Here is a 15,346-nt window from a genome sequence, read left to right as displayed (position 1 = left end):
CCGCCGTTGAGGTCTTCGCCGTATCCCTGGCTAGGGGGCAGTCAGGTACTAGGCCTTTGCCAAGGACCACCTGGGGTAACAGTAGTAAAGGGGTTAACCTCCTAGACCCCATAGAGAAGCCTCCACTTTAACGTCCTGCCCACGACACGTGTGTCCTAATCACCTAACAGTGTGTAAAGCTCAGCGCTCCTAGCGAAGGGGAACATAAACGAGGAAGAACTAGAACTCATAAACAAACACTTGACATAGTGCAGGATAAGAACCAAAACAACTAAAATTTGCTTTTTAACTATGGTTTACCAAAGCTGTCAGTTACAATAGAATAAGAATAAATAACATTGTCAGAATAATTGTATCTAAGTTATCACAAAACTTTGTGTTTCTCCCTGCGATGAGGTGGCGACTTGTCCAGGGTGTAACCCGCCTTCCGCCCGATTGTAGCTGAGATAGGCTCCAGCGCCCCCGAAGGGAATAAGGGGTAGAAAATGGATGGATGAGCAGACAAAAAGCTGTCTTTGATCTTACCAATCAAAAAGGCTTGTAAAACTCCACTGTGTAGGATGGGAAGCGACATGAAGGTGTCGGTTTCTTTGATCTACTGTAATCCACAGGAAGATTTTGTCTTGACCCGAGATCTAAAAAGTGATATAGCGCTTTTTCTCAAGTGACTCAAAGCGCTTTACATATATATCTAAGTTACATTTAAAGCAGTGTGGGTGGCACTGGGAGCAGGTGGGTAAAGTGTCTTGCCCAAGGACACAACGGCAGTGACTAGGATGACGGAAGCGGGGATCGAACCTGCTACCCTCAAGTTGCTGGCACGGCCGCTCTACCAACCGAGCTATACCGCCCCAACAAAAAAGCGGAGAGGAAGCAGGACCTGGCCCCCCTCCAGGCACCTTTTCTTTGAACTGTTTTGTGACCAAAGGGAACGGCTGTTTACGACCCCTCTCCCCTTTAGAAACAGCTGTTGCCATGTAATCAGGGAAAGTCCAGATAAAAGAGGAGGCGTGCAACCATTTTGCCAGCGCGTGGGACGACACTGTGCCAGGGTACAGGTCTACGCGTTTCTCCTCATTGAGCCAAATGTAATCCCGCTCTGTTTAACTCCTTGCTTCTTGTCTGTTTAATACAAACTTTTGTAGATGTCATCAGTGTTTGAACCTGACAAACGTGTTCTGTCCTCTTCGCCAGTGCCGACGGGCGCTTCGAAGGCTCCCTGATGACCAAAGCCATCGTCAAGTACAACGGCGTCATCACCTGGACGCCGCCCGCCAGCTACAAGTCGGCCTGCACCATGGACGTCACCTTCTTCCCCTTCGACCGGCAGAACTGCACCATGAAGTTCGGCTCCTGGACCTACGACGGCCACATGGTGGACCTGGTCCTGGTGGACGAGCAGGTGGACCGCAAGGACTTCTTCGACAACGGCGAGTGGGAGATCCTCAACGCAACGGGGGCCCGGGGCGACCGCAGGGACGGCCTGTACTCCTACCCCTTCCTCACGTACTCCTTCATCCTGAAGAGGTTGCCCTTGTTCTACACGCTCTTCCTCATCATCCCGTGCCTGGGTCTGTCCTTCCTGACCGTGCTGGTCTTCTACCTGCCCTCCGACGAGGGCGAGAAGCTCTCGCTCTCCACCTCCGTGCTGGTGTCGCTCACCGTCTTCCTGCTGGTCATCGAGGAGATCATCCCCTCCTCCTCCAAGGTCATCCCGCTCATCGGCGAGTACCTGCTCTTCATCATGATCTTCGTCACGCTGTCCATCATCGTCACCGTCTTCGTCATCAACGTGCACCACCGCTCCTCCGCCACCTACCACCCCATGTCGCCCTGGGTCCGCAGCCTCTTCCTGCAGAAGCTGCCGCGCTTGCTCTGCATGCGGGGTCACACCGACCGCTACCACTACCCGGAGTTGGCCCCCGAGAGCCCCGAGGTGAAGGCCCGGGCCGGCGGCGCTCGCAGGGGAGGTCAGAGGGCGAGTGGCGGGCCTTCTGAGGGGAAGGAGGAGGAGGCCTGGGCCACCATGTTGGATAAGGCCATCTACTCGGTGCGCTACATCAGCAGACACATACGCAAGGAACACTTCATTCGAGAGGTGAGCTTCAATATCCACACCACACCTTTATGCACTAATAGCCATACCTTTCATACTTTAGTCTTTCCACCAAGGGCCAACACTGAAAAGTAGAAGTATGCGGGGGCCATATTGATTGTTTTCTATTTTAAAAATGCTAAAAACAATTATTATTAATTATTAGTTAGAACATTTCATTTTTTTTTTTGCTCTCTTACATTTTACAATAGTAAAAAAATATTTTATTTTTTTTAATGCATAAACTAGTGTGTCCAAAATTCTGCCTGTCTGAAAATATTCATGTTCAGTTCCACATTTAACATTGTTTATTATGGTTGTTGTCATTGTTCAAATTAATTCATAAGTAAGGTTTTTTTTAATTAACTAACTAAACTTTGTTTATATTTTAAGAATATTTTAATTGTATCCTAATATTTGGGGTGTACTGAAGAGTTGAATTATGCGGCGGCCATAATGATTGTTTTTTATTGAAAAAATGCTAAAAAAAATATATATATTATTATTTATTAGTTAGAACATTTCATCTTTTTTTTTTGCTCTTTATCTCTTACATTTTACAATAGTAAAAAAAAAAAAAATGTAATGCATAAACTAGTGTGTCCAAAATTCTGCCTGTCTGAAAATATTCATGTTCACATTTAACAGTGATTATTATGGTTGTTGTCATTGTTCAAATTAATTCACAAGTAAGGTTTATTTTTAATTAACTAACTAAACTTGGTTTATATATTAAGTATATTTTAATTGCATACTAATATTTGGGGTGTACTGAAAAGTAGAAGTATGTGGGGGCCATATTGATTGTTTATTTAAAAAATTCTAAAAAAAAATATTACTATTAATTAGAACATTTCATCTTTTTTTTTTTGCTCTTTATCTCTTACATTTTACAATAGTAGAAAAAGAAATGTATGCATAAACTAGTGTGTCCAAAATTCTGCCTGTCTGAAAATATTCATGTTCAGTTCCACATTTAACAGTGTTTATTATGGTTGTTGTCATTGTTCAAATTAATTCATAAGTAAGGTTTATTTTTAATTAACTAACCAAACTTAGTTTATATTTTAATTGCATTCTAATATTTTTGGGGTGTACTGAAAAGTAGAAATATGCGGCGGCCATTTTCATTGTTTTTTATTGAAAAAATGCTAAAAAATATTATTATTAATTATTAGTTAGAACATTTCATCTTTTTTTTTTTTGCTCTTTATCTTACATTTTACAATAGTAAAAAAATAAATAAAAATAAAAATAAAAATGTTTTAATGCATAAGCTAGTGTGCCCAAAATTCTGCCTGTCTGAAAATATTCATGTTCAGTTCCACATTTAACAGTGTTTATTATGGTTGTTGTCATTGTTCAAATTAATTCATAAGTAAGGTTTATTTTAAATTAACTAACTAAAAGTTGTTTATATTTTAAGAATATTTTAATTGTATCCTAATATTTGGGGTGTACTGAAGAGTTGAATTATGCGGCGGCCATATTGATTGTTTTTTATTGAAAAAATGCTAAAAAATATATATATTATTATTTATTAGTTAGAACATTTCATCTTTTTTTTTTTGCTCTTTATCTTACATTTTACAATAGTTAAAAAAAAAAAAAAAAAAAAAAAAAAAATGTAATGCATAAACTAGTGTGTCCAAAATTCTGCCTGTCTGAAAATATTCATGTTCACATTTAACAGTGATTATTATGGTTGTTGTCATTGTTCAAATGAATTCATAAGTAAGGTTTATTTTTAATTAACTAACTAAACATGGTTTATATTTTAAGTATATTTTAATTGCATACTAATATTTGGGGTGTACTGAAAAGTAGAAGTATGCGGGGGCCATATTGATTGTTTTCTATTTTTAAAATGCTAAAAACAATTATTATTAATTATTAGTTAGAACATTTCATCTTTTTTTTTTTTTTGCTTTTATCTCTTACATTTTACAATAGTAAAAAAAAAAAAAAAAATTTTTAATGCATAAACTAGTGTCCAAAATTCTGCCTGTATGAAAATATTCATGTTCAGTTCCACATTTAACAGTGTTTATTATGGTTGTTGTCATTATTCGAATTAATTCATAAGTAAGGTTTATTTTTAATTAACTAACTAAACTTTGTTTATATTTTAAGAATATTTTAATTGTATCCTAATATTTGGGGTGTACTGAAAAGTAGAAGCATGCGGGGGCTGTATTGATTGTTTTTTATTGAAAAAAATGCTAAAAAAAAAAAGTAATTATTTATTAGTTAGAACATTTCATCTTTTTTTTTTGCTCTTTATATCTTACATTTTACAATAGTAAAAAAATAAAATAAAATTTAATGCATAAACTAGTGTGTCCAAAATTCTGCCTGTCTGAAAATATTCATGTTCAGTTCCACATTTAACAGTGTTTATTATGGTTGTTGTCATTGTTCAAATTAATTCATAAGTAAGGTTTTTTTTAATTAATTAACTAAATTTTGTTTATATTTTAAGAATATTTTAATTGCATACTATTTGGGGTGTACTGAAGAGTAGAATTATGCGGCGGCCATATTGATTGTTTTTTATTGAAAAAATGCTAAAAAAATATATATATTATTTATTAGTTAGAACATTTCATCTTTTTTTTTTTTTGCTCTTTATCTCTTACATTTTACAATAGTAAAAAAAAATAATAATAATAAAAAAAAATGTAATGCATAAACTAGTGTGTCCAAAATTCTGCCTGTCTGAAAATATTCATGTTCAGTTCCACATTTAAGTGTTTATTATGGTTGTTGTCATTGTTCAAATTAATTCATAAGTAAGGTTTATTTTTAATTAACTAACTAAACTTTGTTTATATTTTAAGAATATTTTAATTGTATCCTAATATTTGGGGTGTACTGAAAAGTAGAAGCATGCGGGGGCCGTATTGATTGTTTTTTATTGAAAAAATGCTAAAAAAAAAAATTAATTATTATTTATTAGTTAGAACATTTCATCTTTTTTTTTTTTTGCTTTTATCTCTTACATTTTACAATAGTAAAAAAAAAATATATATTTTTTTTTAATACATAAACTAGTGTGTCCAAAATTCTGCCTGTCTGAAAATATTCATGTTCAGTTCCACATTTAATTAGTGTTTATTATGGTTGTTGTCATTGTTCAAATTAATTCATAAGTAAGGTTTTTTTTTATTAATTAACTAAATTTTGTTTATATTTTAAGAATATTTTAATTGCATACTAATATTTGGGGTGTACTGAAGAGTAGAATTATGCGGTGGCCATATTGATTGTTTTTTATTGAAAAAATGCTATAAAAAAAAAATATATATATATATATATATTATTTATTAGTTAGAACATTTCATCTTTTTTTTTTGCTCTTTATCTCTTACATTTTACAATAATAAAAAAAAAAAAAATGTAATGCATAAACTAGTGTGTCCAAAATTCTGCCTGTCTGAAAATATTCATGTTCACATTTAGCAGTGATTATTATGGTTGTTGTCATTGTTCAAATTAATTCATAAGTAAGGTTTATTTTTAACTAACTAAACTTGGTTTATATTTTAAGTATATTTTAATTGCATTCTAATATTTGGGGTGTACTGAAAAGTAGAAGTATGCGGGGGCCATATTGATTGTTTATTTAAAAAATGCTAAAAAAAAAATATTATTAATTATTAGAACATTTCATCTTTTTCTTTGCTCTTTATCTTACATTTTACAATAGTAGAAAAAAAAATGTATGCATAAGCTAGTGTGTCCAAAATTCTGCCTGTCTGAAAATATTCATGTTCAGTTCCACATTTAACAGTGTTTATTATGGTTGTTGTCATTGTTCAAATTAATTCATAAGTAAGGTTTATTTTTAATTAACTAACCAAACTTTGTTTATATTTTAATTGCATCCTAATATTTGGGGTGTACTGAAAAGTAGAAATATGCGGCGGCCATATTGATTGTTTTTTATTGAAAAAATGCTAAAAATATTATTAATTATTAGTTAGAACATGTCATCTTTTTTTTTTGCTCTTTATCTCTTACATTTTACAATAGTAAAAAAATAAAAAATGTTTTAATGCATAAGCTAGTGTCCAAAATTCTGCCTGTCTGAAAATATTCATGTTCAGTTCCACATTTAACAGTGTTTATTATGGTTGTTGTCATTGTTCAAATTAATTCATAAGTAAGGTTTATTTTTAAATAACTAACTAAACTTGGTTTATATTTTAAGTATGTTTTAATTGTATCCTAATATTTGGGGTGTGCTGAAAAGTAGAAGTATGTGGCGGCCATATTGATTGTTTTTTATTTAAAACATGCTAAAAACAATTATTATTATTTATTTAGAACATTTCATCTTTTTTTTCTCTCTCTTTATCTCTTACATTTTACAATAGTAAAATGCCAAACAACTCCCTTCCCAGTAAGAACCAGGAGACAAAAGTCGGGAAAAACTGCAGACAGTTTGGACACCCTAAGTAAGACTGGGGTGTCCAAACAATAACAATGTTCATTTTCAGCTCGCATCATCCATAATGTAGAAAGGGTGACTTTTCACCTTTCTGGGAAATTGGGATGTTTTGCATCCTTGCATTTATTATGATAAGTAACCACTTCCATAACGGCTTATTGAAAATATGTAAATTTTTTAGCCATTAGACTGTATAATGCATATGTTGCTTTTTGACTGTACTTAAATGTATAATAGACTGTATTTATGTTATTCACATGTGAATAATGGTGTATAATAGACTGTATTTATATTATTCACATGTGAATAATGCTGTATAATAGACCGTATTTAGGTTACTCACATGTGAATAATGCTGTATAATAGACTTTCTATTATTCACATGTGAATAATGCTGTATAATAGACCCTTCCATCCATTTTCTACCGCTTATTCCCTTCGGGGTCGCGGGGGGCGCTGGAGCCTATCTCAGCTACAATCGGGCGGAAGGCGGGGTACACCCTGGACAAGTCGCCACCTCATCGCAGGGCATTGAAACACAAAGTTTTGTGATAACTTAGATACAATTATTCTGACAATGTTATTTATTCTTATTCTATTGTAACTGACAGCTTTGGTAAACCATAGTTAAAAATCCAATTTTAGTTGTTTTGGTTCTTATCCTGCACTATGTCAAGTGTTTATGAGTTCTAGTTCTTCCTCGTTTATGTTCCCCTTCGCTAGGAGCGCTGAGCTTTACACACCGACCTCTGTTAGGTGATTAGGACACACGTGTCCTGGGCAGGACGTTAAAGTATTTATATTATTCACATGTGAATTATGCTGTATAATAGACTGTATTTATATTATTCACATGTGAATTATGCTGTATAATAGACTGTATTTATGTTATTCACATGTGAATAATGCTGTATAATAGACTGTATTTATGTTATTCACATGTGAATAATGCTGTATAATAGACTGTATTTATATTATTCACATGTGAATAATGCTGTATAACAGACTATATTATTCACATGTGAATAATGCTGTATAATAGACTGTATTTATATTATTCACATGTGAATAATGCTGTATAATAGACCATTTATGTTATTCACGTGTGAATAATGTTGTATAATAGACTGTATTTATATTATTCACATGCGAATAATGCTGTATAACAGACTGTATTTATATTATTCACATGTGAATAATGCTGTATAACAGACTATATTATTCACATGTGAATAATGCTGTATAACAAACTATATTATTCACATGTGAATAATGCTGTATAACAGACCGTATTTGTTATTTATATGTGAATAATGCTGTATAATAGACCGTATTTATGTTATTCACATGTGAATTATGCTGTATAATAGACTATTTATATTATTCACATGTGAATTATGCTGTATAATAGACTGTATTTATGTTATTCACATGTAAATAATGCTGTATAATAGACTGTATTTGTATTATTCACATGTGAATACTGCTGTATAATAGACTGTATTTATATTACTCACATGTGAATAATGCTGTATAATAGACTGTATTTATATTATTCACATGTGAATAATGCTGTATAATAGACTGTATTTATATTATTCACATGTGAATAATGCTGTATAATAGACTGTATTTATATTATTCACATGTGAATAATGCTGTATAATAGACTGTATTTACAGTATATTATTCACATGTGAATAATGCTGTATAACAGACTGTATTTATATTATTCACATGTGAATAATGCTGTATAATAGACTGTATTTATGTTATTCACATGTGAATAATGCTGTATAATAGACTATATTATTCACATGTGAATTATGCTGTATAATAGACTGTATTTATATTATTCACATGTGAATAATGCTGTATAATAGACTGTATATTTACATGTGAATAATGCTGTATAATAGACTGTATTTATATTATTCACATGTGAATAATGCTGTATAATAGACTGTATTTATGTTATTCATGTGTGAATAATGTTGTATAATAGACTGTATTTATATTATTCACATGTGAATAATGCTGTATAATAGACTATATTATTCAAATGTGAATTATGCTGTATAATAGACTGTATTTATATTATTCACATGTGAATAATGCTGTATAATAGACTATTTATATTATTCACATGTGAATTATGCTGTATAATAGACTGTATTTATATTATTCACATGTGAATAATGCTGTATAATGGACTGTAGTTATATTATTCACATGTGAATAATGCTGTATAATAGACTGTATTTATATTATTCACATGTGAATAATGCTGTATAACAGACTGTATTTATATTATTCACATGTGAATAATGCTGTATAACAGACTATTTATATTATTCACATGTGAATAATGTTGTATAATAGATGGTATTTTATTATTCACATGTGAATAATGCTGTATAATAGACTATATTATTCACATGTGAATACAACTGTATAATAGACTGTATTTATATTATTCACATGTGAATAATGCTGTATAATAGACTGTATATTATTCACATGTGAATAATGCTGTATAACAGACTGTATTTATATTATTCACATGTGAATAATGCTGTATAATAGACTGTATTTATATTATTCACATGTGAATAATGCTGTATAATAGACTGTATTTATATTATTCACATGTAAATAATGCTGTATAATAGACTGTATATTATTTACATGTGAATAATGCTGTATAATAGACTGTATTTATATTATTCACATGTGAATAATGCTGTATAATAGACTGTATTTATGTTATTCATGTGTGAATAATGTTGTATAATAGACTCTATTTATATTATTCACATGCGAATAATGCTGTATAATAGACTATATTATTCAAATGTGAATTATGCTGTATAATAGACTGTATTTATATTATTCACATGTGAATAATGCTGTATAATAGACTATATTATTCAAATGTGAATTATGCTGTATAATAGACTGTATTTACAGTATATTATTCACATGTGAATAATGCTGTATAATAGACTGCATTTATGTTATTCACGTGTGAATAATGTTGTATAATAGACTGTATTTATATTATTCACATGCGAATAATGCTGTATAACAGACTGTATTTATATTATTCACATGTGAATAATGCTGTATAACAGACTATATTATTCACATGTGAATAATGCTGTATAACAAACTATATTATTCACATGTGAATAATGCTGTATAACAGACCGTATTTGTTATTTATATGTGAATAATGCTGTATAATAGACCGTATTTATGTTATTCACATGTGAATTATGCTGTATAATAGACTATTTATATTATTCACATGTGAATTATGCTGTATAATAGACTGTATTTATGTTATTCACATGTAAATAATGCTGTATAATAGACTGTATTTGTATTATTCACATGTGAATACTGCTGTATAATAGACTGTATTTATATTACTCACATGTGAATAATGCTGTATAATAGACTGTATTTATATTATTCACATGTGAATAATGCTGTATAATAGACTGTATTTATATTATTCACATGTGAATAATGCTGTATAATAGACTGTATTTATATTATTCACATGTGAATAATGCTGTATAATAGACTGTATTTACAGTATATTATTCACATGTGAATAATGCTGTATAACAGACTGTATTTATATTATTCACATGTGAATAATGCTGTATAATAGACTGTATTTATGTTATTCACATGTGAATAATGCTGTATAATAGACTATATTATTCACATGTGAATTATGCTGTATAATAGACTGTATTTATATTATTCACATGTGAATAATGCTGTATAATAGACTGTATATTTACATGTGAATAATGCTGTATAATAGACTGTATTTATATTATTCACATGTGAATAATGCTGTATAATAGACTGTATTTATGTTATTCATGTGTGAATAATGTTGTATAATAGACTGTATTTATATTATTCACATGTGAATAATGCTGTATAATAGACTATATTATTCAAATGTGAATTATGCTGTATAATAGACTGTATTTATATTATTCACATGTGAATAATGCTGTATAATAGACTATTTATATTATTCACATGTGAATTATGCTGTATAATAGACTGTATTTATATTATTCACATGTGAATAATGCTGTATAATAGACTGTATTTATATTATTCACATGTGAATAATGCTGTATAATGGACTGTAGTTATATTATTCACATGTGAATAATGCTGTATAATAGACTGTATTTATATTATTCACATGTGAATAATGCTGTATAACAGACTGTATTTATATTATTCACATGTGAATAATGCTGTATAACAGACTATTTATATTATTCACATGTGAATAATGTTGTATAATAGATGGTATTTTATTATTCACATGTGAATAATGCTGTATAATAGACTATATTATTCACATGTGAATACAACTGTATAATAGACTGTATTTATATTATTCACATGTAAATAATGCTGTATAATAGACTGTATATTATTCACATGTGAATAATGCTGTATAACAGACTGTATTTATATTATTCACATGTGAATAATGCTGTATAACAGACTATATTATTCACATGTGAATAATGCTGTATAATAGACTGTATTTATATTATTCACATGTGAATAATGCTGTATAATAGACTGTATTTATATTATTCACATGTAAATAATGCTGTATAATAGACTGTATTTATATTATTCACATGTAAATAATGCTGTATAATAGACTGTATATTATTTACATGTGAATAATGCTGTATAATAGACTGTATTTATATTATTCACATGTGAATAATGCTGTATAATAGACTGTATTTATGTTATTCATGTGTGAATAATGTTGTATAATAGACTCTATTTATATTATTCACATGCGAATAATGCTGTATAATAGACTATATTATTCAAATGTGAATTATGCTGTATAATAGACTGTATTTATATTATTCACATGTGAGTAATGCTGTATAATAGACTATATTATTCACATGTGAATAATGCTGTATAATAGACTGTATTTATATTATTCACATGTGAATTATGCTGTATAATAGACTGTATTTATATTATTCACATGTGAATAATGCTGTATAATAGACTGTATTTATATTATTCACATGTGAATAATGCTGTATAATAGACTGTATATTATTCACATGTGAATAATGCTGTATAATAGACCGTATTTGTTATTCATATGTGAATAATGCTGTATAGTAGACCGTATTTATGTTATTCACATGTGAATAATGCTGTATAATAGACTATTTATATTATTCACATGTGAATAATGCTGTATAATAGACTGTATATTATTTACATGTGAATAATGCTGTATAATAGACTGTATTTATGTTATTCATGTGTGAATAATGTTGTATAATAGACTGTATTTATATTATTCACATGTGAATAATGATGTATAATAGACTATATTATTCAAATGTGAATTATGCTGTATAATAGACTGTATTTATATTCACATGTGAATAATGCTGTATAATAGACTGTATTTATATTCACATGTGAATAATGCTGTATAATAGACTGTATTTATATTCACATGTGAATAATGCTGTATAATAGACTGTATATTATTCACATGTGAATAATGCTGTATAATAGACCGTATTTGTTATTCATATGTGAATAATGCTGTATAATAGACCGTATTTATATTATTCACATGTGAATAAAGCTGTAAAATAGACTGTATTTATGTTAATCACATGTGAATAATGCTGTATAATAGACTGTATTTATGTTATTCACATGTGAAGAATGCTGTATAACAGACTGTATTTATGTTATTCACATGTGAATTATGCTGTATAATAGACTGTATTTATGTTATTCACATGTGAATAATGCTGTATAATAGACTGTATTTGTTATTCACATGTGAATAATGCTGTATAATAGACTGTATTTATATTATTCACATGTGAATAATGCTGTATAATAGAGTGTATTTATATTATTCACATGTGAATAATGCTGTATAATAGACAGGTATTTTTTTTACATGTGAATAATATAAATACAAAGTGTTTATTGTCTATTGTGAGTGAACTGTGGTGCTGAATTTCCCCCAGGGATCAATAAAGTACTTTCTATTCTATTCTAAAAAATGTCCAAAAAACGTGTCTATTTTTCTTCCCAGGTGGTGCAAGACTGGAAGTTTGTGGCCCAGGTGTTGGACAGGATCTTCCTGTGGGCCTTCCTGACTGTCTCCATACTGGGAACCGTCCTCATCTTCACCCCAGCTCTCTACATGTTCCTCAAAGTCCCTCCACCGATTGCAAGTGAGGATCCGCCTTCAGACTCGCAGCTTTAGCTCCCGGACCGCCCACGTAATATTATTAGTCTGCAAATCAGGATTGAATTCATCCTTTTACTAATTCCATGTATTAGTATTCTCGCGCTCCCAAGATATAGAAGAACATAATCCTTCAACACAAACCGAGTGGACTATAAACAACTTTATACTTGAAGCTACAGTCAGAGTAAATCTAGACAAATATGCACTGCTTTTACTCCTTTCAACATTATTCTCCCATATGCACGCCATTATCTACTTCACTTGAGTCTCTTTTAACCTCTAAAGGCTTCATGGCCACATGCGTGGACAGCACCTTTTAGCTCTTATTTCCAAAATTGTGTACACTACTGAATTGGGGTCTTATGGCCACTTATGTGGACACTTATACTGCCATCTGGGTGGTGTCAGAAGAGTATAACATACAATGGAATTTGGAAGAAAAAAAAGTGTAAAAATAAGAATTAGCATGTCACTAAACATGAAGTACACGTTTGTGTACTTATGGACTAAGTACATCATATCAAAAGATGATTTTTATTCTAATTAGGGTCTAATAAGCCCAAATAGCAAAGAGAAAAAAAAAAAAAAAAAGCATGTAAACAAACAGCTTGGGCCTTAAGAGGTTAAATGTGGGCGTTCCCTGTAAAATAAGTACTTTTGTTTTCTCTGAAGCTGGAATAAGTCCAGCGGCCCCAAGAAGGTGAAACATTATATTGCACATAAAGTTTGGTTGCAATGTACAAAACCCAAAAAAACAGTGAAGTTGGCACGTCGTACATAAAAACACTTCAGAAAACCACTGTCATCTGTAAGGGCAAGTTAAAACTTGATTATGCAAAGCCAAAGCCATTTATCAACAACACCCAGAAACTAAGATGGACGGATGCAAAGTGGAAAAGTGTGGTCTGACGAGTCCACATTTCAAATTGTTTTTGGAAACTGTGGACGTCGTGTCCTCCCGGAACAAAGAGGAAAAGAACCATCCGGATTTTTGTAGGCGCAAAGTGTAAAAGGCAGCATGTGTGATGGTATGGGGGTGTGTTAGTGCCCAAGACATGGGTAACTTACACATCTGTGATTGCACCATTAATGCTGAAAGGTACATACAGGTTTTGGAGCAACATATGCTGCCATCTAAGCAACTTTATCACGGACGCCCCTGCTTATTTCAGCGAGACGATGCCAAGCCACGTGTTACAACAGTAACTTCATAGTGAAAAAGTGCGGGTACTAGACTGGCCTGCCTGTAGTCCAGACCTGTCTCCTATTGAAATGTTGAAGGCTAAAATATGAGAAGGGAGACTGTTGAACAACTTAAGCTGTACATCAAGCAAGAATGGGAAAGAATTCCACTTCAAAAATGTGTCTCCTCAGTTCCCAAACCTTTACTGAGTGTTGTTAAAAGGAAAGGCCATGTAACACACTGGTAAAAATGCCTTTTTTGCAATGTGTTGCTGCCATTAAATTCTAAGTTCATGATTATTTGCACAAAAAAAAACAAGTTTCTCAGTGTGAACATGAAATATCTTGTCTTTGCAGTCTATTCAATTGAATATAAGTTGAAAAGGATTTGTTGTATTCTCTTTTTATTTACCATTTACACAACGTGACAACTTCACTGGCTTTGGGTTTTGTACATCACACGCAATCAAAGGATGAAAGAAACTCCCAGAAAACCATCAAATCTATTCTGATCGCTTCTGAAAACATCCATTGAGATCAGGATAAAAGGACCATAATTCCACTCTGTATCAAGTATCAAAAACCAAAATTGTTGTCTGGTAAGTGCGACTACAGCAGGAGGGGACTGCGCGTTTATATGCTGTGTTTGAACATCCAGGATTCTTAATAAATACGATTTCATCTGGACATTGATCATTGAACTATGTGACTACTTCATAGAAAATAGGTATAAAATGTAGCGTCATTCAATTGATTCTATTGGTTTTTTTTGGACAATTAACATCAATCCGTCACGGCTCAGATGTACTAAACACAACTCTTAACATCACAAATAACATCAATAATAATAATAATTAAAGCTGCAAGCAGCGATGGACAGGATCGATTTTGAGGGCTCATAAAATCCAAACCGGAGCAGTAATTAAAACTCTTTCATCAACTTTTAATCAGAAGGGTTCAATCCAAGTCCGAGTCCATGGTTCTCGCCCGGAAAAGGGTGGAGTGCCATCTCCGGGTTGGGGAGGAGATCTTGCCCCAAGTGGAGGAGTTCAAGTACCTCGGAGTCTTGTTCACGAGTGAGGGAAGAGTGGATCGTGAGATTGACAGGCGGATCGGTGCGGCGTCTTCAGTAATGCGGACGCTGTATCGATCCGTTGTGGTGAAGAAGGAGCTGAGCCGGAAGGCAAAGCTCTCAATTTACCGGTCGATCTACGTTCCCATCCTCACCTATGGTCATGAGCTTTGGGTTATGACCGAAAGGACAAGATCACGGGTACAAGCGGCCGAAATGAGTTTCCTCCGC

At 32.0% G+C, this 15,346-nt stretch overlaps 1 protein-coding gene across 4 annotated transcripts in view; it reads left to right on the top strand.

Annotated features, from left to right (window-relative positions):
* LOC133577084 (neuronal acetylcholine receptor subunit non-alpha-2-like) overlaps positions 1-15,346 on the top strand; it is a 35,288-nt gene extending 19,942 nt beyond the window's left edge. For all 4 annotated transcript variants that reach the window (XM_061930637.2, XM_061930638.2, XM_061930635.2 and 1 more), the window contains 2 exons: positions 1,195-2,098; positions 12,703-15,346. In XM_061930637.2, the coding sequence (XP_061786621.2) occupies positions 1,195-2,098; positions 12,703-12,876 (1,078 nt within the window). In that variant the 3' untranslated portion in view covers positions 12,877-15,346. The remainder of the gene's footprint in view (positions 1-1,194; positions 2,099-12,702) is intronic.

Source organism: Nerophis lumbriciformis, linkage group LG36 (genome assembly GCF_033978685.3).
Source record: "Nerophis lumbriciformis linkage group LG36, RoL_Nlum_v2.1, whole genome shotgun sequence".
NCBI classification, from domain to species: Eukaryota; Metazoa; Chordata; class Actinopteri; order Syngnathiformes; family Syngnathidae; genus Nerophis; species Nerophis lumbriciformis.
Note: the sequence above shows the minus strand (reverse complement) of the source record. Positions and strands in the feature narration are given on the sequence as shown.